This window comes from Oncorhynchus gorbuscha, linkage group LG03 (genome assembly GCF_021184085.1).
Source record: "Oncorhynchus gorbuscha isolate QuinsamMale2020 ecotype Even-year linkage group LG03, OgorEven_v1.0, whole genome shotgun sequence".
NCBI classification, from domain to species: domain Eukaryota; kingdom Metazoa; phylum Chordata; class Actinopteri; order Salmoniformes; family Salmonidae; genus Oncorhynchus; species Oncorhynchus gorbuscha.
The window spans coordinates 83,065,720-83,093,564 of NC_060175.1; the positions used below are offsets into that span (position 1 = coordinate 83,065,720).

A 27,845-nucleotide genomic window follows, 5' to 3' on the forward strand; every position below is an offset into this window, starting at 1 on the left:
GTACTCTACAGATGTTTTAGAGCATGAACTTGCAGGAGGAAGAGCAGCTCCGTTTTGTCGAGGTTGAGCTTGAGGTGGTGGGCCGACATCCAAGCTGAGATGTCTGCCAGGCACGCAGAGATGCGTGTCGCCACCTAGGTGTCAGAAGGGCGGAAGGAGAAAAGTAGTTGAGTGTCATCTGCATAGCAATGATAGGAGAAACCATGTGAGGATATAACAGAGCCGAGTGATTTGGTGGAAAGAGAAAACAGGAGAGGGCCTAGATCCGAGCCCTAGGGGACACCAGTAGTGAGAGCATGCGGTGCAGACACAGATCCTCTCCACGCCACCTGGTAGGAGCAACCTGCCAGGTAGGATGCGTTCTTCATTTTACCTGTCACATTATTATGAAGCTTATGGTAGTGCCCAGTCACCTGTCACGTGGTGTTTGTTTAAAAGCACATTGCGACGTGAGACTGCAGCCTTGTTGTGCAGCATGCGCCAGATGATCTAGTTACAGTATGGAATTCACAACTAAATGTTTGCCAGCTAGATATCTTATAACTATTAAGTTAACTGTCTAAAATGTGCTAAATGCTCTGCAGTTGTGCATTTGCTTTGTTAATTTAGTAGCTAGTTAGCTATCTTCCAAAATCAAGCATTCGCTTGGTAACAGCAGAGAATCCACTCCTGGATCAAGAGTCTAGCTGGCTAATATTTGTTTTGTGTGAGTAGCGTTTTTGAGTTACTTGTATACATGTATAGTTTAAGTCAGAAACTATACAAAATGTTTGCAATAAGATTGTTAGCATTTAGTTAACATTCTCTATGGGATTTTACATGTACTTGTTAGCATTGCTAACCTTCGGATTAGAGAGTATCGGTGGGGTTTGAAAACAGCGCCCCTTGTGTTCAGTATTACGGAATATCCCGCTATGGCACAAGATCGGTATGAAGGTATGATAATCTGGATACTGCCCAAACCTAGTAGGGAGGAGGATCTGACGTTTCACAGTGTTGAAGGCAGGGTATAGATCTAGAAGGATGAGAACAGAGGAGAGAGAGTCAGCTTTGGCAGACCAGAGCGCCTCTGAGACAAAGGAGAGCAGTCTCACTTGAGGAGGGGAGCGACGCTGACCATCTTGAAGTCAGATGGGACGCAGCCAGTGGTCAGGGCTGAGTTGATGAGGGAAGTGAGGAATGGGAGAAGGTCTCCAGAGATGGTGTGGAGAAGTGAGGCAGGGATGGGGTCAAGAGGGTAGGTTGTTGCGCGGCCGGACATGACTAGTTGCAGGATTTCATCTGGAGAGGGGAGAAAGAGGTCAAGGCGTAGGGTAGTTCTGTGTGAGTGGGACCAGTGGACCCTGTAGGCTGAGTGAATGAGGAGTTGGTTGTTTAAATAAAAATGCAACCACCTAGGGAATTGGGTACATTCCCTTCAACACATGCACAACAAAAGCTGAAAGAAGTTATTCGAAATCCAAAAGGCCTTTTTCCCTGTGAAAATAAACATGTCAGAATCAATAGGTCCTACGGTTCAGTCCCGAGGACAACCCTCTGAACACTTCAGAAACAAATTTGCCGAATGCATTCAGTAACGCTGCCCTCCAAATTGACTCATGCTACAGATGAAAAGCTTTGCTTTTTCAGGCCGTCTGTGTATGTAGATTTTTTTTCTTTGGTGCTGATGTATCAAAGTTGTTGGGAACAAGTTAAGGCAGCAGATGTTGAAGTCAGTGATTTGAGACAAGGATGAATAAACAAAGTCAAAACAACAAAAGGAAAGAACAAAAAAAATGTAAATTGGGAAATGGTCAGCTGTTTACCCAATTCCCTCATGAAAATAAATGTGTGAAATGTTGTACTGTTGCTGTAGTTTGGTTGTCATGTAGAAATTCAGTTTTAAGTTTAGAAGCCCAGAAATACATACTTTATGTAAGTAAGTTGACCTTTCTGCTCAACGCTTGAACCTACGGTTGGATCCCTAGGAAGACAAGTAGGCCAATGCACTTTCTCTGAGTAGAATCCCTATAATGAGGCACATCATTCAAAGTCTAGTCTCTTCCCTTCATAGCTGGGCCGGGGTAGCTGGGTGCTCTTAATACCGCATGAAGTGAAAAAGAGTGCATGTCATGCACTAAGCCCTGGTTTAACAACCCAAATCCAGGAAAGCTGCTGTGTCTCCAGGCTTTTCCTATCGTCAGCCTGTAAATCAGTCACTGTGACTACGCATGCTCTAGTCTTGACTGAACAACATTTCTCCTAGACTAGAGAGCAGAAGGGGAGATAGCTAATTGATTGAATCAAGTTGATTATTGCCTTGGTTTAACAAAGATCTTCAGACAAATGTGGTTCCATCCTCAGCATCATAGTACTCAGACATAGAGTAAGTCAAGGAGTTTGTTCTAATATTTCGAGAAGAACAACCACACAACTCTCTGAGTCCGCCGATGTGCAGCCACGTCCAATACACTCCCCACATGTGAGCCAGAGAGAGCTTCTAGGCCAGGGCTGTGGAGGTGAGACATTGTCAGAGGCGCTTTCCCCCTCTAATTAATGGGCAGGGATAAGAGGTGTATTTAGCTGGGCCGGTCAGCTAAAAGGAAAGGGGTGTGTGAGTGGGAACAGGGCTGAGGGGAGAGGGAAGAAAGTGTGTGGGAAAATTGCCAAACTCAAGGTGTACAGTTAAAACACAGGGTAATGTTTACTTTGTGTGTTGAGACCCTGACTGTTTGCTCGAGCAACAAGGACCGCCCCTGCCCTGTCCAGGGCCAACCCCCTTCCTCCTCCTACCACAGAAATAGACTGAATAATGCTGGGACACCCTATAGGGTAGACCCTTGGCAGAATATAACGGCATGCTAGGACTAATGTAACGACTGTCTTCGGGTGAAAGAGAGGAGGACCAAAATGCAGCGTGATGATAATCCATATTTTAATAGGATACTTAAACAACGAACAAAACAATAAACCGACAAAAATCAACGAAGACGAAACAGTCCAGTAACGTGAACACTAACACATAGGAACACTGGTAACAGGAACAATCACCCACAAAATACCCAAAGAATATGGCTGCCTAAATATGGTTCCCAATCAGAGGTAACGATAGACAGCTGTCTCTAATTGAGAACCAATCTAGGCAACCATAGACTTAAAAAAACAGACAGGAAACACCCCCATAAACATACAAAACCCCTAGACAAGACAAAAACACATACAGTAATAATAGAAACAATAAACAGGATGGCCAGTCCATCATCACTCTTAAATCGTTTTTTAATAATACCAATGACAGTACTGATGGGGCTTGCGACTCAACACCATCTGTATATCAACACACCTTCTGATCTGCACACCTGATCTGCACCGACTAGGTCAGGAGACTGGTGGTCTAAAAAAGGGTTTGATGAAATGCAGACGTCAACATTAGTGCACTTTTTAAAATCCTCCCCCGCCCCCGCCCCTGCCCCCACCCAAATCCCCTCCAGCTCATGAAGGGATGCACTGTTTGATGTCCGGCAAAGCTTTTAAAAGCCGTGAATAAAAATATAAACTGCTTGCATTTGGGGCTGTTTCACCCATCCTTCACACACTCTTAAATGTTTAGGAATCATGACCACTGACTTGATCCTGGTCTTCTAAAAACAATGGCACCAACTTCAAACCTCTTCCCAGCTGGGTCCACCAACCATGCAGCGAAAGAGTCTACCGTAGATGGATCTCACCGTACGGTAATAAGAAAAAGGAACAAAACGGAACACGATGGAAGAAAACAAACTGTTAATAGTGTACTGTAAATAAGAGCTGTAGCAGCACTGTAAATGGATTATCCTGGTCTAATTTGAAACAGCACGGCAGGTGTTCAATATCTAGCCAGGAGTAGCTACCGTTCTACTGACACTAAATGAGACTGGGTAGGAAGCTCACAGGGTAGAATGTTGACACGTCATTGGGGTCAACATTCTACCCTGTTGTGAGACGTTGTGAGATGTTGGGCAGCTCAAGCTCATGTTATACTAGAACAGTATAGCTCTTTGGCTCATAAGACCTGGGAGTGCATTAATGTGTGCCTTTCTCTACCAGAAAACAAAGAGAAGAACAAAGTTCTCTCTACTGGAGAACAAAGATCACTGGGCACAGACGTCTATTCCATGTTGATTCAACGTAATTTAATTGAAATGAAACAATGTTGATTCAACCAGTGTGCCCAGTGGGAATGTCCTTGCTCACCATCTGTTGCTTGGAGACCATCGTGCCTGGAGATGCTTTGAGTGAACATTCTATTTTTACAGCCTTAAATGAGCAGCTACCCTACAGCTACCTTACAACTTCAGCTCAAACTTTCTGAATGGCGGTCAATGCTCTGTGGCTTTCATGGGCTGCATCCGGTGTTTGGGGTGCCATGCTGTGCTGCGTCCATATAATTAGGATGAATGGCTGTGACGTGTGGCCACACTTGACTCATAGACCCTCCTATACCGTGGCAAAATCTATTACAGTAATGAAGGACGCCACTATATATACCTTATAGTACTGTTATATACCTTAAACTAAATACCTTATAGTGCTGTTATATACATTATAGTGCTGTTATATAACTTATACCATATATCTTATATTGTTCCTATATACAGATCATCCAGAAAGTATTCTGACCCCTTCCCTTTTTCCACATTTTGTTACGTTACAGCCTTATTATAAAATGGATTCAATAAATAAAAAATACTCATCAATCTACACACAATACCCCATAATGAAAAAGCAAAAACAGGTTTTAAAAAATGTTTGGAAATGTTAAACAACAGAAATACCTTATTTACATAAGACTCAAAATGTATTTCAGGTGCATCCTGTTTCCATTGATCATCCTTGAGATGTTTCTACAACTTGATTGGAGTCCACCTGGGGTAAATTCAATTGATTGGACATGATTTGGAAAGGCACACACCTGTCTATATAAGGTCTCAGTTGACAGTGCATGTCAGAGTAAAAACCAAGCCATGAGATCGAAGGAATGTCCTTAGAACACAGTGGCCTCCATCAGTCTTAGATGGAAGGAGTTTGGAACCATCAAGACTGTTCCTAGAGCTGGCCACCCAGCCAAACTGAGCATTCGTGAGGAGAAGGGCCTTTGTCAGGGAGGTGACCAAGGAACCAATGGTCACTTTGACAGAGTTCCTCTGTGGAGATGGGAGAACCTTCCAGAAGGACAACAGTCTCTGCGACACTCCACCAATCAGGCCTTTATGGTAGAGTGGCCAGACGGAAGCCAATTCTCAGTAAAAGGCACATGGCAGCCCGCTTGGAATCTCAGACCATGAGAAACAAGATTCTCTGGTTTGATGAATCCAAGATTTAACTTTTTGGCCTGAATGCCAAGTGTCAAGTGTCTGGAGGAACCCTGGCAACATCCCTACGGTGCAGCATGGTGATGGCAGCATCATGCTGAGGGGATGATTTTCAGCGGCAGGGACTGGGAGACTAGTCGGGATTGAGGGAAAGATGAATGGAGCAAAGTACAGAAAGATGAAAAGCTACTCTGGAGTGCTCAGGATCTCAGACTGGGGTTCACCTTCCAACAGGACGACAACCCTAAGCATTTAACATTTAACATTTAAGTCATTTAGCAGACGCTCTTATGGCATGAATGAATGAATGAATTATGGCATTTACGAAATATCCTCCAACACTCCACTCAGCAAATTGGATGTAGTCTATCACAATGACATCCGTCTTGTCACCAAAGCCCCATATACTACCCACCACTGCGACCTGTATGCTCTCATTGGCTGGCCCTCGCTACATATTCGTCGCCAAACCCACTGGCTCCAGGTCATCTGTAAGTCTTTGCTAGGTAAAGCTCCGCCTTATCACCCTAGCAGCACCCACCCGTAACACGCACTCCAGCAGGTATATTTCACTGGTCATCCCCAAAGCCAACTCCTCCTTTGGCCGCCTATCCTTCCAGTTCTCTGCTGCCAATGACTGGAACAAATTGCAAAAATCACTAAAGCTGGAGACTTTATAACGCCCTGTCTAGCTTTAAGCATCAGCTGTCAGAACTGCCTACAGATCATTGCACCTGTACACAGTCCATCTGTAAATAGCCCACCCAACTACCTCATCCCCATATTATTTTTAATTTTTATTTATCCTTTGCACCCCAGTATCTCTACTTGCACATTCATCTTCTTTACATCTATCACTCCAGTCTAATTGCTATATTGTAATTATTTCGCCACTTTGTCCTATTTATTTCCGTACCTCCCTAATCTTACCACATTTGCACACACTGTTAATAGATTTCTATATTGTGTTATTGACTGTACGTTTTTTTATCCCATGTGTAACTCTGTGTTGTTTCTGTCGCACTGCTTTGCTTTATCTTGGCCAGGTTGCAGTTGTAAATGAGAACTTGTTCTCAACTGGCCTAACTGGTTAAATATAAAAAATAAATATACCTTATAGTGCTGCTATATAACTTGCATTATATATCTAAATGTGTTGTTATATACAGTACCAGTCAAACGTTTGGACACACCTACTCATTCAAGAGTTTTTCTTTGTTTAAAAAAAAACTATTTTCTACATTAAAGACATTAAAACTACGAAAAAACACATGGAATCATGTACTAGCCAAAAATATACTTTAGATTTTAGATTCTTCAAAGTAGCCTCCCTTTGCCTTGATGACAGCTTTGCACACTCTTGGCATTCTCTCAACGAGCTTCACCTAGAACACTTTCCAACAATCTTGAAGGAGTTTCCACATATGCTGAGCACTTGTTGGCTGCTATTCCTTCACTCTGTGGTCCAACTCATCCCAAACCATCTCAATAGGGTTGAGGTTGGGTGATTGTGCAGGACAGGTCATCTGCTGCAGCACTCCATCACTCTCCTTCTTGATGAAACAGCCCTTACACAACCTGGAGGTGTGCTGGGTCATTGTCCTGTTGAAAAACAAATGATAGTCCAACTAAGCGCAAACCAGATGGGATGGCATATCACTGCAGAATGCTGTAGAAGTCATGCTGGTTAAGTATGCCTTGAATTCTAAATTAATCGCAGACAGTGTCACCAGCAAAGCACCCCCACACCATCACACCTCCTCCTCCATGCTTCATGGTGTGAACCACACATGCAGAGATCATCCGCTCACCTACTGTGCGTCTCACAAAGACACGGTGGTTGGAACTAAAAATCTAAAATGTTGACTAATCAGACCAAAGATTTCCACCGGTGTAATGTCCATTGCTCGTGTTTCTTGGCCCAAGCAAGTCTCTTATTCTTATTGGTGTCCTTTAGTAGTTGTTTCTTTGCAGCAATTCAACCATGAAGGCCTGATTCACGCAGTCTCTTCTGAACTGTTGATGTTGAGATGTGTCTGTTACTTGAACAATGTGAAGGATTTACTTGGGCTGCAATACCTAAGTCTGGTAACTCGAATGAACATATCCTCTGCAGCAGAGGTAACCCTGGGTCTTCCGTTCCTGTGGCGTTCTTCACGAGAGCCAGTTTCATCATAGCGTTTGATGCTTTTTGCGACTGCATTTGAAGAAACGTACAAAATTCTTACATTTTTCATATGGACTGACCTTCATGTCTTAAAGCAATGATGGACTGTCATTTCTCTTTGCTTATTTGAGCTATTCTTGCCCTAATATGGACTTCTTTATTTAACCAAATATCTTCTGTATACCACCCCTATCTTGTCACAACACAACTGATTGGCTCAAACGTATTAAGAAGGAAAGACATTCCACAAATTAACTTTTAACAAGGTACACCTGTTAATTGAAGTGCATTCTAGGGTACTATCTCATGGAGAATGTCAAGAGTGTGAAAAGCTGTCATCAAGGCAAAGGCTAGCTACTTTAAAGAATCTCAAATATAAAATATATTTGGATTTGTTTAACACTTTTTTGGTTACTACATGATTCCAAATGTGTTATTTCATAGCTTTGAAGTGTTCCCGATTATTCTACAATGTAAGAAACAGTGCAAATTAAGAAAAACCCTTGAATGAGTAGGTGTGTCCAAACTTTTGACTGGTAATGTATGTCACGCACTGATCTGTTTCACTTGTCTTTGTGCTTGTCTCTAACCCCCTCCAAGTGTCGCCCATCTTCCCCATTATCCCCTGTGTATTCATACCTGTGTTCTCTGTTTGTTTGTTGCCAGTTTGTTTTGTTTGTAGAACCTACCTGCGTTTTCCACCTTGCTCCTGTCTTGTCTAAGTTCGTCTTCTAGTTTTCCCGGTGTTGACCCTGCCTGCCATCCTGTACCTTTTCCCCACTACTCTGGATTACCGACTTCTGCCTGCCCTGCCGTCCTGTACCTTTGCCTCCCTACTGTGGATTACCAACCTCTCCCTGACCTGACCCTGAGCCTGCATGCCATCCTGTACCTTTGCCCCTGTAAACATTGTTACTTTGACAGTCTGCATCTGGGTTTTACCTTAAATGTGATAGTATGCCATGACTGTACTTTCAATAATCTGATGACTGTTATTTATCTAATCAACTAACTATGTTAAATTGTTACCCTTTTTTAAATTAATCATGCAGCAATTAACTCAGTAGAATTTGGGGTACTACGAGAACGGTTGTTTAAAGAGTTACCATCTCCTGAATTAAACTCTAAAGGTCTTTACCTATCACATCCACAAACAGTCAATTTATTAATCCTAACCTCGTATCATATCATCATTCTGAACAGTCGTAACCTTGCATCAGCAAAATCCAGAGCCTTACTTATGATTCAATACTACACAAATTGGTTTAATTAATTATTTACTAGCTTACGAAATGGTAACACAGAATTAACATGTTTCTCTCCTAACCGGCCCTTCTTGGAAAGGGGTTTGTTGGGCCTTTTCACGGCACGCTTGTAAGGCTCTGATTGTCCAAAGGGGTCCCCACCCGTCTTCTACTGTTCTCCTCTACAGACATCTGGGATCCGGTGACTTGCTGTGTAGTCCTGAACAGAACTACGGTGTATTCTACTTTAATTTGCTCTGGAAGATGCTTCTTTGAAGATAGTCTAGCCAGCCGTGTCGATGGTTCTCAGTGGGAGAGTAGCATACTATAGTGATTTGAGAAGGGTAGTAGAATGATCCCACTTAAATGTGCTTTTCTTGATACTTTACTTAGGATAGCTAATCAACTGTACCAGTGATTGTCCGGGAGGTGACTTTATCGTCTCTACCTCGTGTTGAGATTTCAGAGTTCAAACCACTTTAAACGTGAGCTGCAGCTCAACGTCTCTCTGGTCTGATATGTTCATTCTTAACCCATAATTTTAAACAGTTTGTTAGAAAGGGAGGCCCCGTCAGGCTGACACGCTCTCTGACCTCACTCAAGGGTGTGGTTTGTCACTGTGCAAAGTTATGTAAAACTATGATCTCTTATGGCACAATGCATCGGATGGACACTTCACACTTTTCAAGTTACAGTATTTCCTTTATAACATTTTTTTGACATAACAAAATAACAAATAATATGACATTAGTGTTCAAACGAAGACACATTCCTCTGGTGAACATTGGAGAGGGAGAGAGCTGAATGTTCTGTCCTTGATTACAACAGGGAGTGAACTGTCAGCCCCCACCAGTTACCTTCTCCCCCTCTGTGGGTGAGTGCGGGTTTGGTTGAAGCTATTTATTGCAAAGCTGATCTGACCTACTTGGATCCTCACAGGACAGTCATGACATATACCTTATACTGTATAGCTTATATTGCTGTTATATACCTCATAGTGCTGTTATATATCTTATAGTGCTGTAATTAAGCAATGAGGTCCGGGGGGGTGTGGCATATGGCCAATATACCAGGGCTAAGGGATGTTCTTATGCATAACACAACGCGGAGTGCCTGGACACAGCCCTTAGCCGTGGTATATTGGCCATATATCACAAACCCTTGAGGTGCCTTATTGATATTATAAACTGGTTACCAACGTAATTAGAGCAGTAAAAATACATGTTTTGTCATACCTGTGTTATACGGTCTGACATACCATATGCTGTCAGCCAATCAGCTTTCAGGGCTCGAACCACCCAGTTTATACTATACCTTATAGTGCTGTTATATACCTTAAAATGTTGTTATACCTTATACTACATACCTTATAGTGCTGCTATATACCTTACAGTGTTGTTATATACCTTATACTATATACCTTATAGTGTTGTTATATACCTTATAGTGTTGTTATATACCTTACACTATATACCTTATAGTGTTGTTATATACCTTATACTATATACCTTATGGTGTTGTTATATACCTTACAGTGTTGTTATATACCTTATACTATATACCTTATAGTGTTGTTATATACCTTATACTATATACCTTATAGTGTTGTTATATACCTTATACTATATACCTTATAGTGTTGTTATATACCTTATACTATATACCTTATAGTGTTGTTATATACCTTATACTATATACCTTATGGTGTTGTTATATACCTTACAGTGTTGTTATATACCTTATACTATATACCTTATAGTGTTGTTATATACCTTATAGTGTTGTTATATACCTTATACTATATACCTTATAGTGTTGTTATATACCTTATACTATATACCTTATAGTGTTGTTATATACCTTATACTATATACCCTATAGTGTAGTTATATACCTTATACTATATACCTTACAGTGTTGTTATATACCTTATACTATATACCTTATAGTGTTGTTATATACCTTTTAGTGTTGTTATTTACCTTATACTATAGACCTTATAATGCTGCTATATACCTTATAGTGTTGTTATATACCTTACACTATATACCTTATAGTGAGTACTGTTGCAGTATATACTTTATATAGCTGTTATATACCTTATGGTGTTGTTATATACCTTATACTATATACTGTATATACTGTAACAGTACTCATAAGGTATATAGTATAAGATATATAGCAGCACTAGAAGGTATATAACAACACTATAACATATATAACAGTAATATAAGGTATATACTGTAGCATCACTCACTATACCTTATATTGCTGTCTTATACCTTATAGTGTTGTTATATACCTCATAGTGCTGTTATATACCTCATATTGCTGTTATATACCTTATATTGCTGTTATATACCTTATAGTGTCGTTATATACCTTATATTGTTGTTATATACCTTATAATGCTGCTATATACCCAATAGTGTTGTTATATACCTTATAGCGCTGCTGTATACCCAATAGTGTTGTTATATACCTGCCAGTGTTGGTATTTACCTTATTTTGCTGTTATATACCTATCTATACAGCCAGCGCTAACGGACATGACACTCTCCCCTGTGCACACAGCAATTAAATTCATTGGCGGCTGCTTTAGCAAGATATAGTACCAACTATAAAGAGGGCAACATAGCAATTACAGCAGAACTGTTAGTCTGATATTTTCTAGCTGCTTCCTGTCAAACTATGAAGTATAAAGGGAATGGCTTTCTGTGTGCGAGTAGAGCATGGCAGTTCTTATCTGACATACACTGTGTGCACATGACATAGACTGACCAGGTGAATCCAGGTGAAAGCTATGATCCCTTATTGATGTCACTCGTTAAATCCACTTCAATCAGTGTAGATGAAGGTGAGGAGACAGGTTAAAGAAGGATAAATGAGACATGGATTGTGTATGTGTGCCATTCAGACAGTGAAAGGGCAAGACAAAAGATTTAAGTGCCTTTCAATAGGGTAGTAGGTGCCGGGCGCACCGTTTGAGTGTGTCAAGAACTGTAACGTTGCTGGGTTTTTCACGCTTAACAGTTTCCCATGTGTATCAAGAATGGTCCACCACCCAAATGACATCCAGCCAACATGGGCCAGCATCCCTGTGGAACACTTTCAACACCTTGTAGTCCATGCCTGACGAATTGAAGCTGTTCTGAGGGCAAATGGGGGTGAAACTCAATATTAGGAAGGTATTCCTAATGTTTTGTACACTCAGTATATACAGCTCAAGGAGCTAATGTCAGATGAGTGAAATTATATAAGGGCTGTCCCCGACTAAAAAAAATCTTGGTCGACCGAAAGTCGTCCTGTTATTTTGATCAATTGATTGGTTGAAATATTTAAACTTATTTTTCCACATAGAGGCAGTGTTTGAATAAAATCAACTACATATGCACTGAGCTTGTCTGATGCTTTAAGCACACTGCTTCATTAAATAATTAAGACACACAAATGACTCAAGAAAGACCCCGAATGGTCACACTGTGTTAAAAAAAAATGACAGTGAGAGTCTGTGTGACTGGCGCATGTTGTCTTGCTCTCCTCCCTACTGCAGGGAAAAGGCACCAGAGCACAGCAAGTGTTTATTGCGCTGTCCGTGCTGGAGCTGCAACATTAGTTTCTTACTTGTTTCTGACTGAAAAGTTCTGCTACCAAAATCCCTAATTTGTTAAGGAAAAACATTCCCTATTCCCTCAACCCTGCTCTCTTTACATGAAACATGTAAGCATCGCATGCATGTAACCAATAGGGCCTGACCGATAGCCTATCATAATTACATGAAAAAATTGGTTATAACAAACTCCGAACAGTTAATGTTATAATGATAATGACATTAGTGATTATTATAATGATGATCACAATAATAATTGTACTAATAACAAGATCAAGAAAAAGGAGGGTATAGGAGCGAGAGCTGTGTGTATCTTATGTGTGACAAACAGGTGCTGTTAGATTACAATGTCATTTTTCTGCATGTTTGGAACAGTGAAATAATGTAAATAAATGATAAGTAATACCAGTCTGTTCTATCGAATTAAACAATGGTAAAGCCTTTATTACAGCATAGCAAAGATTCAAAACAGCCGAATCTGTGAAATTACTATATCCGACATTTTGCATTTGCATGAGGCTTGGTGCTCACAGATTCAATCGGCTATTAAACAAACACTCAAACAGGCAACAGAAGCTAGATTCCTTATTTCTATAGATATATACGGATGATTTATAAAGCCAGGCACATTTAACACTTGATTATTGATTATAGAGCTAAGGCAAGGGCTGTTTCCTCGTCTCTGCTGCTGCTGCCCCTGCCGCATTGTTCTCAATCCCAATACGCTGGTTAACTTTGCTGTTATGCACATAGCAACATAGGGAAAGGTGCCAATTCTACTGGGAACTAAGGGATATGTTTCAGAACCGCGGACAGCGGCCATATCCAACGCGGGAGAAAGCACATTTTTTATGAAATAATATTTGATTTATTAGTGTTGCACCATTAGTTTTTACAGAATATAACCATATACAATTTCAGTATCACATGTCTTAGAGTGATGGACTGTGCTATCCCCGTGGCCTCCAGAATGGATCAGTCCACTGAGACAGGCGCGACTGCTTGACTAAAGGCATCTTGGTCGACCAACAGCCTATCGACTAAGCAATCGACGAGTCGACTAAATGGGGTCAGCCCTAAATTCAATACACTGTTAACAAGTAGAACACATTCTTCACTATGCTCAAATAGTTCTAAATACATAAAACTGTCATTAGAGACAAACACTACCGTATATGGAATGATTGTTAATTATGACGTGTGGCTGGCATCCATTACACAACTCTGTTTCACATGAACGCCATTGCAATGTGAGACAGTCCATCTGGCTTCTCCTAATAGAACCATCAACACACTACTAAAGATAAAATAAAAGGGAAATAGAGAAGAAAACTGTCAATTTAAGAGTACATGGAAGATATTGGTTGTCAAACGGGGTAGTGCAACGTCTGGCACAGACTTCGAGCTATAGGGTTTATATACAGTATAAAGTGTTAACATCCTGGGATATCTTTCTACAGTTATCCTCAATTTGAGAAGATCACAGCTTTTCTCATGACTCCTCTCATTGAGGACGTATCAGTTTCATTAGTGACGCCACCACTGTCGTTTCAGACCTTAAAGCTTCAGCCAAACTCCATGAACTGCACCAAATAAATTAGATAGTTTTTCATACAAAACATTCCTTGGATGTGTTGTGTTTTTCCATTACTAAGCAGAATAAGAGCATTTCCTTTCATATACAGCAGTCCCCAAAGCTGGCGCTAACCTCAAGGAATGTAAACACAAGCAGTCTGTAAACAAGACTCTCTCTGGGCCCCCAACCCCCCTCCAACAAAACTGACTGACTGACCACCACAAACCAGCCTAATGACGTCCCTCACTGACCCCAAAATTCAAAGAGAGGCGCAGCTGCATTATTAGGCCAGGCCAAAGGGGTCTCAGAAAGAGGTGTAAGGAGGAGGAGGAACGTCGGGGACAATGGCAGCAAGGCTCTCCTCTGTCCTCCACTCCACTCGAACAATGTTGAGCCTAGTTGTGGGAAGAACAGAGAACTAAAGCAGACAATGCCACAGAGCAGACACTCACTCAGTGGATCCCACCATTGCCAATCAGTGAGTCATGGAACAGAAAAATGGGGGGATTAATGATCTGAGAGCAGCCCCAGCTGTCGGCTCCTAACGGGGGACGGACAGGCCGGCCATCCAGTCGCTTGGAAGCTCTCCTCTCCTTGCTGGAGCCATCAGCACTTTGAAGACGGGGTTGTAGAGTGGCTCGGGCCCAGGGCTCAGGGCCTGGGTTCAGTGTACCATCAACTATGTTCTATATCCTCCCACTAACCGATGGGGACGCTGTCAGCGCCTCCACACAGAGAACAAAGGGAAACAGAGAGAGAGAGAGAGAGAGAGAGAGAGAGAGAGAGACAGAGAGAGACAGAGAGAGACAGAGAGAGAGATATCATACGTCCCACCACAGCGCAGAGAACAAGTATTACAGGCCTCATTTGAAGCACACTTATTACTTTACAGCCCAATAAATAAATGGGCTTCTAAGAGCTAGGGGTCTCCATTTGGGAGGGTGTGGAGGAACAGCCTGAGTCTGGCCCCATTGTTTGGATTTGTGTGTTGAGTGTGTGTGTTGAATGTAATCATGGCAGTAAATGTTGGTGTTTTCACGTGCTTGTCCATGTATTTATGTAGGAAGGGAGGGAGGGTGAGTGTGTATGTTGGGACAGATTTTCACTGTTCTGTCCATGTAGAAGCTACCTCCTCTGTCAGCATTAAGACCATCCTAATTGAGCATAGGAGCGCTGGAGCACTGGCATTGTGGGGTTGATCTGCTGGGTGCTGATAAAATGGTTTCTCTGCTCCAGGGGAGAAGAAAAGGTGCCATGACAGAGTTATGAGGCGTGTAAAAAACCTGATTGCTTCCCCTGGGCAGTGGGCAGGTTCTGAATGCCCCATGACAACCCAGACCTGATTGCTTCCCCTGGGCAGTGGGCAGGTTTTGAATGCCCCATGACAACCCAAACCTGCAGACACAATCTCACACATCCAGAACAAGCCTCAGATACCAAGGAAGGAGCACTACTTCAGTCAAACCCCCAAACCGACTCCAGAAGGCTTCTCACAAATTACATCTAAATAACTTATTTCATATAACTTAATACATATTTCTCTTTTGGAGGGAGCCCCAAATCCTGCCGATCAATTCGAACCTGTGTCTGCCAACACTGCGTACTGGCAACCCGTTTTCATTGGCTAAACCAAACAGTGTTTTCTTAACCTAGAGTGTAACAAATCACACCCTGACCAAACCAAATAGAGACATAAAAAGGCTCTCTAAGGTCAGAGCGTGACAGACTGTGTTGCTTTCTACCATGCTTTGCCTACACTATGCCCCTCCAGAACCTCTGTCAAAGAGAAACTTAGAAACAATAGCATCATAGACAATAAAGATCATGGCAGTCCCACTCATTAGGCAGGATTATGCGGCAGATTAACGAGGGCGGCATTTTCTGAGCTAAACTGACCAAGACACACCTCCAACAACCACACATAAAACCTCACATAATTCTGCCCAAAAACAATGGCAATTTCTCTCAACCAGTGGCATATGGGCTTTTTAGGTGAGCGTTGATGCCGCCCTGTGATAAGCAATGCCCACTTTGTCAAAGCCAAATATTTTGATTGTCCATTCCCAGCACGCCTTTCCAGGGTGCTGTTGGAGAGACCCATCACTGTGATGTCCACCAACATTTAGTCCAAAAATGATCTAACATAAATTATGTAGCAGATACTGTATAGGATATGGTATAAAGAGTACGTGGCTTTTTCTGTAGCCTATTCTGTAGGAGATAAAATGTATGACAATTATTTGGTTTTATTTTCTTATTTTTTATTGCAAATAGATTGGGGCTTCCATCAATTGAAATTGTCTGCATAATTTCCAATCCTCCAAATATATATTTTTTTATAAATAAATATGATTTTAAATACACAGTTGAAGTCGGAAGTTTACACACACCTTAGCCTGACTCAGTTACACTCGCTCTGTCAGGAGGAATGGGCCACATGGATAAGCATTCATAAAATTCCATTGCGGCTGAAACGGGTGCTACACCCTAATAAGCACAAGCTAATGTCTTTTGGACATCTTAATTTGGTCCTGTACGGACGTCTTTTTTTGGTGTTTTACAAATGGTAGGCTTACCAAATAGACGGGCATTCCTCAAATTCTATTTCAGGGAACACTGTAGGCTACACCTCAGTAAGCTTGGAATGACGCTAACGTCTTTGTTTTGGTGCACATTGTTTTTTTAGTCCAGTCCGGACCAAATCTTAACCAATCATAGATGTCTATGTTTGGATCAGATTTGGTTCGTTCCAGACTAGAGCTTTGGCGGTCATGAAATTTTGTCAGACGGTTATTATCAAAAGACTGCCGGTCTCAAGGTAATTGACCATAAATTAACATAAACACGTTTAGCATCTCCAAGGTCTCCACACATACAAGCTGCATACAAGCCACTGATGTGTGCCTTTGGAACATATACACTTAAAAAAGTATAATAAATACATTTAATATACACCATCACAATAAATACATGATTTCTTTTGTCAGGTCTGAAGAAACATGATATGACAAAAATGTATTTCAGAGGAATAGAATATGAGTTGTTATCTCGCTCTGCTCCATGCCATAGGCTGTAGGCTTGTTCATTTAGCAGACAATATATGCTTATAAGTCCCATGCCCTTGTTTTATTTTATCGGATTTTATAGTAAGAAGAACATCATTGAACTTAGCTGAATAAAAAATAAAGGATATTTTTTACCATTCTGGAGCGAGTGCACATATGAAATGGTTATGTTGAGCGTAGAAGTGATCATTTGAAACAGGTCAATTTAAAGTTATTTGGCAACTTTGGTTGTGAATGATACAACATTTAGAATGTCTTAGAACTCAAAAAAATATATGGGCTGCATGATGTGACAATAAGCAAATGATGGTTTGAGAAAGTAGCAAAAAGAGCTTGGGCTCTGTTCCTTGCCTCTGGCTGCACAGCTGGCCTCTCATCAAGGGTTCATATTTTCACCCATCATACTATTCTCAATTGAATATTGTCTTTACTAATACAGTAACAGTCAAAAGTTTGGACACACCTATTCATTTCAGAGTTGATCTTTATTTGTACTATTTTCTACATTGTACTCTCTGTTCATCATATATGCATAGTCACTTTAACCATATCTACATGTAAATACTACCTCAATCAGCCTGACTAACCAGTGTGTATGTAGCCTCGCTACTTTTATAGCCTCGCTACTGTATATTGCCTCGTTACTGTTATAGCCTTGCTACTTTTATAGCCTCGCTACTGTATATAGCCTCGTTACTGTTATAGCCTTGCTACTTTTATAGCCTCGCTACTGTATATAGCCTCGTTACTGTTATAGCCTTGCTACTTTTATAGCCTCGCTACTGTATATAGCCTCATTACTGTTATAGCCTTGCTACTATATGTAGCCTCGCTACTTTTATAGCCTCGCTACTGTATATAGCCTCGCTACTGTATATAGCCTCGTTACTGTTATAGCCTCGCTACTGTATATAGCCTCGCTACTATATATAGCCTCGCTACTGTTTATAGCCTCGTTACTGTTATAGCCTCGCTACTGTATATAGCCTCGTTACTGTTATACTCTCGCTACTGTATATAGCCTCGCTACTGTATATAGCCTCGTTACTGTTATAGTCTTGCTACTGTATGTAGCCTCGCTACTTTTATAGCCTCGCTACTGTATATAGCCTCACTACTGTATATAGCCTCATTACTGTTATAGCCTCGCTACTGTATATAGCCTCGCTACTGTATATAGCCTCGCTACTGTTTATATCCTCGTTACTGTTATAGCCTCGCTACTGTATATAGCGTCGTTACTGTTATAGTCTCGCTACTGTATATAGCCTCGCTACTGTATATAGCCTCGTTACTGTTATAGTCTCGCTACTGTATATAGCCTTGCTACTGTATATAGCCTTGCTACTGTATATAGCCTCGCTACTGTTATTTTTCACTGTCTTTTTACTGTTGTTTTTATTTCTTTACTTACCTATTGTTCACCTAATACCTTTTTTTACACTATTGGAGCCTGTAAGTAAGCATTTCACTGTAAAGTCTACCTGTTGTATTCAGCACATGTGACAAATAAACTTTGATTTGATTTGATTAGACTAATAGTGAAAACTATGAAAAAACACACATGGAATCATATAGTAACCAAAGATGTGTTAAACAAATCAAAATATATTTTATATTTGAGATTCTTCAAAAGCCACCCTTTGCCTTGATGACAGCTTTGCACACTCTTGGCATTCTCTCCACCAGTTTCATAATGTAGTCACCTGTAATACATTTCAATTAACAGTTGTGCCTTGTTAAAAGGTCATTTGTGGAATTTCTTTCCTTCTTAATGCATTTGAGTCATTTGTGTTGTGACAAGGTAGGGGTGGTAAAAGACCAGGTCCATATTATGGCAAGAACAGCTCAAATAAGCAAAGATAAATGACAGTCCGTCATTACTTTAAGACATGAAGGTCAGTCAATCAGGAAAATGTCAAGAACTGTCAAAGTTTCTTCAAGTGCAGTCTCAAAAACCATCAAGTGCTATGATGAAACTAGCTCTCATGAGGACCACCACATGAAAGGAAGACCCAGAGTTACCTCTGCTGCAGAGGATACGTTCATCAGAGTGACCAAACATGAGCAATTGACATTAGGCTGGTGGAAATTTGTCCTTTTTTCTGATTAGTCCAAATTTGACATTTTTGGTTCCAATCACCTTGCCTTTGTGAGACCTAGAGTAGGTGAATGGATGATCTCTGCATGTGTAGTTCCCACCGCAAAGCATGGAGGAGGAGGTGTGATGGCGTGAGGGTGCTTTGCTGGTGACACTGTTTGTGATTTATTTAGAATTCGAGGTACACTTAACCAGCGTGGCTACCGCAGCATTCTGCAATGATACGCCATCCCATCTGGTTTGCGCTTAGTGGGAGTACAATTTGTTGTTCAACAGTACAATGACCCAACACACCTCCAGGCTGTGAAAGGACTATTTCACCAAGAAGGAGAGTGATGGAGTGCTGCATCAGATGACCTGGCCTCCAAAATCACCTGAACTCAACCAAATTGAGATGGTTTGGGATGAGATGGACCACACAGTGAAGGAATACCAGCCAACAAATGCTCAGCATATGTGGGAACTCCTTCAAGACTGTTGGAAAAGCATTCCAGGTGAAACTGGTTGAGAGAATGCCAATGATTTGTTTAACTCTTTTTTGGTTACTATATGATTCCATATGTCATTTCATTGTTTTGATGTCTTCACTATTATTCTACAATATAGAAAATAGTTTTTTTTTAATAAAGAAAAACCCTTGAATGAGTAGGTGTGTCCAAACTTTTGACTGGTACTGTATGTGAAAGTTTTGATTTAGAATGGCCCATTATCAAATGGGCAGGAACCGGGCAGGGGGAAAAGTACATGTCATCTGTATGCACTCCAATAGCAAATGGAGGCTGCACACTTTCTGCTGGTCCATTTTTACCAGGTAGGCTACTTCGGTTTTATACAGTAGTGGAGCATGTGCTTAATATGAGCAGCTGAGAAATAAATATAAAAACACTTATTTCACTCCATGCATCAACCACTGTTTGAGGAGCATTCTCTCCCTGCGCGACAGGTGATATTCCCCCCAAACTCTGTATGTCATGGGCTCTCAAACCTTGTTGTTGCAGCTTCCCAGTGCTTAATTTGGGAAACGAAGTGAAATCTGTTCGGGAACATCGACACTAACATGTTTTCACAACAAAAAAATATTTAACTAAAGTGTTGGCAGCCGCTCTGCGGGCTCGAGAAAGGAATAAAGTAGAGAGAGGAGATGGAAATGCATAGTGGTGAGATACTCTGTTGTAAAACAGTTTTGTTTTATGTTTTAATGAGATGCGTAATGGAGGGACAATAGAGCCCTGAGTACCAGGCCATTAGGACCTAATGGAGGGACAATATAGCCCTGAGTAACAGGTCATTAGGACCTGATGGAGGGACTATAGAGCCCTGAGTACCAGGCCATTAGATCCTGATGGTTGTTAGCCTGAGTACCATGCCATTAGGACCTGATGGAGGGACAATAGAGCCCTGAGTACCAGGCCATTAGAACCTGATGGTTGTTAGCAAGTTGGGTACTACCAAAGCATGTCCAGAGTGCATAACAGGAGATTACCTTGACTCAATGGTCTTGTGGAATTTTACTGTGGTCATGACTCATGACTACAGGTGTGGTGGTAAAAGGACCGCAACAGCCCTAGTCCAGACAGCCCTAGTCCAGACAGACCTAGTCCAGACAGCCCTAGTCCAGACAGCCCGAGTCCAGACAGCCCTAGTCCAGACAGATCTAGTCCAGACAGCCTTAGTCCAGACAGACCTAGTCCAGACAGCCCTAGTCCAGACAGCCCTAGTCCAGACAGCCCTAGTCCAGACAGCCCTAGTCCAGACAGCCCTAGTCCAGACAGACCTAGTCCAGACAGCCCTAGTCCAGACAGACCTAGTCCAGACAGCCCTAGTCCAGACAGCCCGAGTCCAGACAGCCCTAGTCCAGACAGATCTAGTCCAGACAGCCTTAGTCCAGACAGACCTAGTCCAGACAGACCTAGTCCAGACAGCCATAGTCCAGACAGCCCTAGTCCAGACAGACATAGTCCAGACAGCCCTAGTCCAGACAGCCCTAGTCCAGACAGCCCTCGTTCCAGACAGACCTAGTCCAGACAGCCCTAGTCCAGACAGCCCTAGTCCAGACAGACCTAGTCCAGACAGCCCTAGTCCAGACAGACCTAGTCCAGACAGCCCTAGTCCAGACAGACCTAGTCCAGACAGCCCTAGTCCAGACAGCCCTAATCCATACAGCCCTAGTCCAGACAGACCTAGTCCAGACAGCCCTAGTCCAGACAGACCTAGTCCAGACAGCCCTAGTCCAGACAGCCCTAGTCCAGACCGGCACTTACATATTTTGTCTTGCCCATGAATGGCACACATACACAATCCATGTCTCAATTGTCGCAAGGCTTAAAAATCCTTCTTTAACCTTTCTTCTCCCCTTCATGTACACGGATTGAAATGGATTTAACAGGTGACATCAATGAGGGAACATAGCTTTCACCTGGATTCACCTGGTTAGTCTATGTCATGGAAAGAGTAGGTGGTTTAATATTTGTACACTCAGTGTATATCAATATGCAAACTAGACCAATATCAGATCTATACTTGTCCTAATGTCATCACCACCACATGTCCTTAAAGATCAAAGCCGTGTTCACTATTCAGACTGTATATTTGTCTTGGACGGAACTGTTATCAATGGTTTCAACCACTCAACCACTGCAGAGATTATGATCTCCCTCCTTTCACTCAGCTGCTCTGTAACAACATGTACAGTGGTATTGGAGCACCACTTCTCAGGCAGGTCGTATCCCAATATCCATTCTCAGAGTGGTAAAGCACAGCTAAATTGATTGTCTACTCACCACTCATGAAGATCAATGACGCTGACAGGCTTCCATGACGACCGTGATGTATTGATTAGGAAGAGGAAAAGGACAGCAAAGAGAAAAACGTACACAACAGCAGCAAATATCTTAAGAGATGTAAATGTAATTTCATACACCCATTTGAATATGTGACCTGGGGCTATATTGAGTAAATAATAAAGAAAAAGTATTCTGACTGCCAAATAGAGATGCCAAAACCCCTGAATCCCTAATACCTTGGCAAACTGAAAGGGACTTTGACATCAGTACACTTTAAGGCACATATCAACTCTGTGAGTAGATAACAATACTGTAATAGCACAACAAATACCACGGCTGTCTAGACAAATGAATGCTCACAGACAGCACCTAAGTGTGAATGTGATGAGATGTGTGCCAAAGAGGGAAAGGACTGGCCATGGTCCACGATGATCACAGAAAATAGAATGTTGTCTCCACAATAGTTGCATTCTTCTTCTGTGGTGTTCTTAGGGTGGTCCAAGCCCAGAAAGCTGAGCAGGAAGAAAGGCACCATTTAAACAGATATTTTCATGTGGCTTCATATGTGGTTACCAGGAACCATTACCAAGAGATCACAAGAGATGTCGGTATTTGACATCTTCATTAATTGTACAGCTTTGACTTTCACAGGTGAATGCCTGCAATATTTGCTAAGAAAAGCAGTGCAAATCTATTAACATCTTCACCTTCCACGACAGAGAATGTATGAGGACTAGACAGATTTAATGATTTACAACTAGAGGATAACACAATGAGGAATAGGAGCCCCATTAAATAGAGCTTGTGCATGCCTGTAACACACACACACAGCCTAGCCTATGGCAGACGGTGGAATCAGACATGACTAATTAATTTAGTATAAAGGAAATAAAAAGAAGACAAAGCAAACAAAGAAGAGGAGGGATAAAAGCAAAAAGGGGGGGGGGGCCTCTGGCCTTCCTTCCATCCCATTCTTTGTGGAAGACACACCACTTCTAGGCCTCCCTCCCTCGCTCCACTTGGGCCTCATTTTGCTGAGTCGCTCCCTCCAGGCCAGGGCTGGTTGGTTCCCACATTGTGGCTCAGGGCTGAGGGCTGCTGCCTCTGGCTCCCTCCCTGGCTGCAGTTGAGCTCTGCCTTCCAGAGAGACCCTCGGGCCCAGGAGCAAAGGTTACACCAACACAGCCAACGCTCTGCACCGCACCACAGCATGTCAGGACCTCACCAACGGTTGCCTTGGCGCTGTATTAGCTAGCCAGGAACTTCCGACTTGAGGTTAGCTCAAAGGCTCAGTGATTTGCCTTGTTCACTATTTTCCTTTTTCCTTTCTCGCTCACTTTCTCTCTCTCCACCAGCACCTCTAACCAGTCTAATTTCCCTTCTTCATCTTCCTCTTTTTCTACCTGTTCTTCACCATATCCTCCACAATATTCCTTAGTTCATTTGATGAAGGACAAAGGGGCTTGTCACCAACATCTTTGTTGAATCAATATTGACCTGACAAATTGTACCTTTTATTGTTCTAGTATCTCTCTCTCTCTCTTTCTCATCTCTCCTCTCTCCTCTCGATCTCCTGTCTCTCTCTCTTTCTCATCTCTCCTCTCGATCTCATCTGTCTCTCTCTCTTTCTCATCTCTCCTCTCTCCTCTCGATCTCATCTGTCTCTCTCTCTTTCTCATCTCTCCTCTGTCTCTCTCTTTCTCATCTCTCCTCTCGATCTCATCTCTCTCCCTCTCTCTCTCTCTCTTTCTTTCTCTCCTCTCGATCTCATCTCTCTCTCTCTCTCGCTTTCTTTCTCTCCTCTCCTCTCGATCTCATCTCTCTCCCTCTCTCCCTTTCTCTCCTCTCGATCTCATCTCTCTCCCTCTCTCTCTTTCTCTCCTCTCCTCTCGATCTCATCTCTCTCTCCCTCTCTCTCTTTCTTTCTCTCCTCTCCTCTCGATCTCATCTCTCTCTCCCTCTCTCTCTTTCTTTCTCTCCTCTCCTCTCGATCTCATCTCTCTCTCCCTCTCTCTCTTTCTCTCCTCTCCTCTCGATCTCATCTCTCTCTCTCCCTCTTTCTTTCTCTCCTCTCTCCTCTCAATCGCATCTCTCTCCCACTCCCTCAATCTTTCTCCCTCTCTCATCTCATCATTTCATCTCCCCTTCTCCATCTCATCTCTCCATCTTATGGTTATAAAGATAAAATGGTCTAAAGATAAAAAGCAATACAAATATTACTAACTGCACATTATTCATAGACTATCCTCCCACTCTTAAGACTTCTGTATTCACAGAGTCCATTCTCTGCCAGGCTATGTCACTTAGGCTACAAACAGGTGCATGCCATTACTGAGTGATGACACTGTTCCGGTAAACATTCCACATGACAAGCAAGTGTGTAATCGATGTTGTGGGAAATTAAGTTAGAAAAAAGTAGTTATAATTTCAAAATGTAAATATTCGGTTTTCTCACAAGTGGGGGCCGACCACCCAGGATGCTAAATAGTCCCCCCCCCCTCACACACAACACACACACACACTCCTTGCCGAGGGATGTCTTTTTGTGTCTATCTGTGTGTGAAACATAACCAGACATAATCAAAGCTGCTGAGGCTTGCACACACACACTGTGCTCTGTCCCTGGCATATATAGATCTGGTTGCTACAGATTGACATGAGTAAGCATATTTGTATTATTCTTATTATTTAAAGAGAGAAACAGACAGAAGAGGGAAAATAGGAAATAGGTAAGAAAACAGCACCTAGGCAGCAACTTATTTCAGCCCTTTTATTGTGTGGATGGATGACTTATAACTGCAAGTAAAGTGTTGTCCTGTGATCTGCATCGTGCTCGCATTTTCATTGACTTTCATGAAATTAATCATCAACAATCTTTAGTCTGAGTGCTCAATGAGGATCTGGAGTTTTTCACCTTAAAGCCTTGAGGCACAACCTGTGTATGAATCAAACAGAGGAGGCAGGACATGAAAGCATCCTGGGTGCAGTACTGTAGCCTAGCTCAGTGGAGGCTTTGACAGAGAGACTAGGGAGAGCCCTGCTGCTCCATGTGAGTGTTACAGAGGATTGTCAAATACTTGGCTTGGTAGTGATAAATACACCTTGATGGTCTCTCTCTTTCATTAACAACTATTCTGTTCTTGAAGTTCTCAACAAACCTGTTCTGTTCACACTGTTGTTGTTTGAAGTGTCGCCAGCGTATCTCCATGGTGAGAGAATGGGAGTGTCAGGGGGATTTAAACATTGATTAACGGTTTTGGATCAGACCTATAAAACAGGTTCATTTGCCACTTTTGTGCCAGTCTCAGAAAAGTGCAGCAGTAGCTTAACCATCATAGGGAGACAAATATAGTCTGGGCATGCAACAGAATAAATGATTTCCTGATCTCAGGACACATGCCAGTGCAAAACAATATTTAAACAGAGTGGAATTTCCTAGGTACTTAATACATAAACATATTCTGCATCAGCCTTCTAAAATAGTTTTCAATTAGCTTACCAGTGTGCCTGTTCATTAAATATAATATAATGCTGAATAGGATTAATGAGGCATACTTTGTTTTTTTATATTTTATTGTGAGATGCTGAATTTATTGGTGTGTGTGTGTAATCTTTAAAACATTAACTATTTTGTAACTCAATGGTCAGGCATTAGCTTACAAATTCACAATGCACAGCGGATTGAGGTAATGAAATCTGCACTAAATAACCATAGCTGCTCCCCAGGGTCTGAAAGATAAAGCCTGGAGAAATAAAGGTATTTTGATGGGAAAACTTACCTTGAGTGGATTTGCCTCCTGAAGCGCGAGCTGGCTGTTGGACAAAGGCAAGCAGACAGAAACCGACTAATCCAATGCTAGCGCGCATTATAATGTGCAAATGCATGGCTATTTTATACTGTAGTTGGACTGTTATAGTTAAACACCTACTTTACAACGCTTAACACGCACAAACGGACGGTATTTTTTTTTTATAAGAAAAACGTGTTCTACCTTTAAAAATATATTGTGGTACTATGTCCTTTCCTTTGTGTCTGCTTATTGTGTTTCAAGTGATCGGGTTTTGCGGAATGCCCGACAATGTGCAGCAATAGAGAAGCCGTGTTCTGTGATCCTGTTCGACCCAGACCAATTTCAATATAAGAGAGAGGCAGAGGGACGTTTGAGAGAGATGGAGTGAGGCAGAGAGGAGGAAAGGGGTGGAGAGATGAGGATCCGCGCATTGCTCCTGCTCTCGCTCTCCCACACGCGCACTCGCTCTTTCTCCAACTACTTGCAAGTATTTATTTTTCTGCGGGAATTTACAATCAGCTGCTGGTTGGAACGAAGTCGTGGGTTGTCATGGAGGAGAAAGGTCAAACTCTGGGTGCAATCTCTGGACCGCGCGCCACACCACAACCAACGTGGACACTTTCCCCACAGACAAGGAAAAAGAGCGGTGCGGAAGAAATAAAATGAAAACCTGCAACTGACACATATAATGACAAATACAAGGAGTTGTGTTGATAGCACCCGATGCACAATGACCGCGAACAGGTTGGAGTCTCAGCGTGTGCTACGCGAGCTTACGTGTACACTCTATCTCCCATGATTGCTTCTCATATAAACTTATTATTACCTATTTATGCCATCTAAAAAAACACAGGAGCAAATCGCATTCAAAAAGATCTAGAGATCAATAAACACCATGACATGATCTGCTATTTAGCAATAGCCTGCAGGAGATTCAGTTTAATTATCACATCTTTGTCATATATTTATTCTGCTGGACTTACATGCCGGCTTTACATAAATGAAAAACACAAGTCTGGCATTTTATATCATATTTTTGTATACATAGGCCTACTCCTTTTTCAAATGAGTTTGTAATTTGTCTGCACCACCACTTGAATTAGCCTATTGCTATACCCATGTGTAGGCTACACAAGGCAGACACAGAAAAAGTATTACATTTCCCTGGCCACACCTCACAAATAGGTTTTCACATCTTCTAAAACCCAGCAATGGATATCTCCAAGCAGCCTGAATTTCACATCACCTGCCTGTTAACACCCCTCAAATGATACATTTCCTTTTTATTTACAGCAGGCCAAGCCTATACTGCTTGCCTCCTAGAGGATACGTGTCCCATTAATTAATATGTCTTTGTGTTGTGCAGCTAGTCTCTAAATCCTTGTCTCTTTTAAAGAATCAATCAAAGTTTAACAAAAGGAAATGCAAACAAGAATCAGCATGTTCCTGTTCATTCATTGTGGCAGTGCATCATGGGTGCTTTTCAACTTGAGTTAAAAGAAGACTGGAGATTGGAACATGGAGATTAGATTCAGCACTGAATCAGTATTAGACAGAAGATATGCTTATTATATTTCATTTCCTCTAGGATTTAGTCTGCTGTAGTGATGCATTACGCTTTAAGTTGACATTTGTTTTGAGAAAGTTAATGCAGAATAATGATGTTCTCTAGCTCCCCTGTTTTATTTCTCTTTAATCAAAAATGCAATTAGGGTCTCGCATTAAAATTGATTTGGTGATTTAAAAAAAATCTATTTTCTACAGGCATAGTAAGATAACGGAAACTTTTGATAGCAAACAATCTGATAAAAGCTTGCCCATAAAGATGGATATCTCTGTGGCTGATAAAATGAAAACATTTTTCAATTGTTCAAAGGTACAGAGGAACATTAAGGTTTATTTCTTATTCTTTTTTTTACCCAAGTTTAATCTTCGATTAAGTATTTGATCTTTGTTTTTGTCTTGCAGGATGGAAGACACTTTCTGGCAATGTCTAATTCTCCATATTAATATTTGGGTGGTAAAATGAAGCCTGATCATATACTATTTTATGGACGTGCATCTAATTTTGAAGAAAAAAATAAAAATGGATGGTACTCCTCTGTTGTGAACCTTCATGTCGTGAATCTTAATGGTTTCCCTAGAGTTGTTTTTATAACCAGGAATAATCAGACAAAG

General features: G+C 41.7%; 1 protein-coding gene across 6 annotated transcripts in view; it reads right to left on the reverse strand.

The window, feature by feature from the left end:
• LOC124032063 (signal peptide, CUB and EGF-like domain-containing protein 3) overlaps nucleotides 1-26,085 on the reverse strand; it is a 125,310-nt gene extending 99,225 nt beyond the window's left edge. For 3 of the 6 annotated variants that reach the window (XM_046344100.1, XM_046344098.1, XM_046344096.1), the window contains exon 1: nucleotides 25,656-26,084. In XM_046344100.1, coding sequence (XP_046200056.1) covers nucleotides 25,656-25,761 — 106 coding nt within the window. In that variant the 5' untranslated portion in view covers nucleotides 25,762-26,084. Of the gene's footprint in view, nucleotides 1-25,655 lie in introns of all 6 variants that reach the window. The other 3 variants (XM_046344097.1, XM_046344095.1, XM_046344094.1) reach the window with 2 other exon arrangements.
• Nucleotides 26,086-27,845: the final 1,760 nt, after the last annotated feature.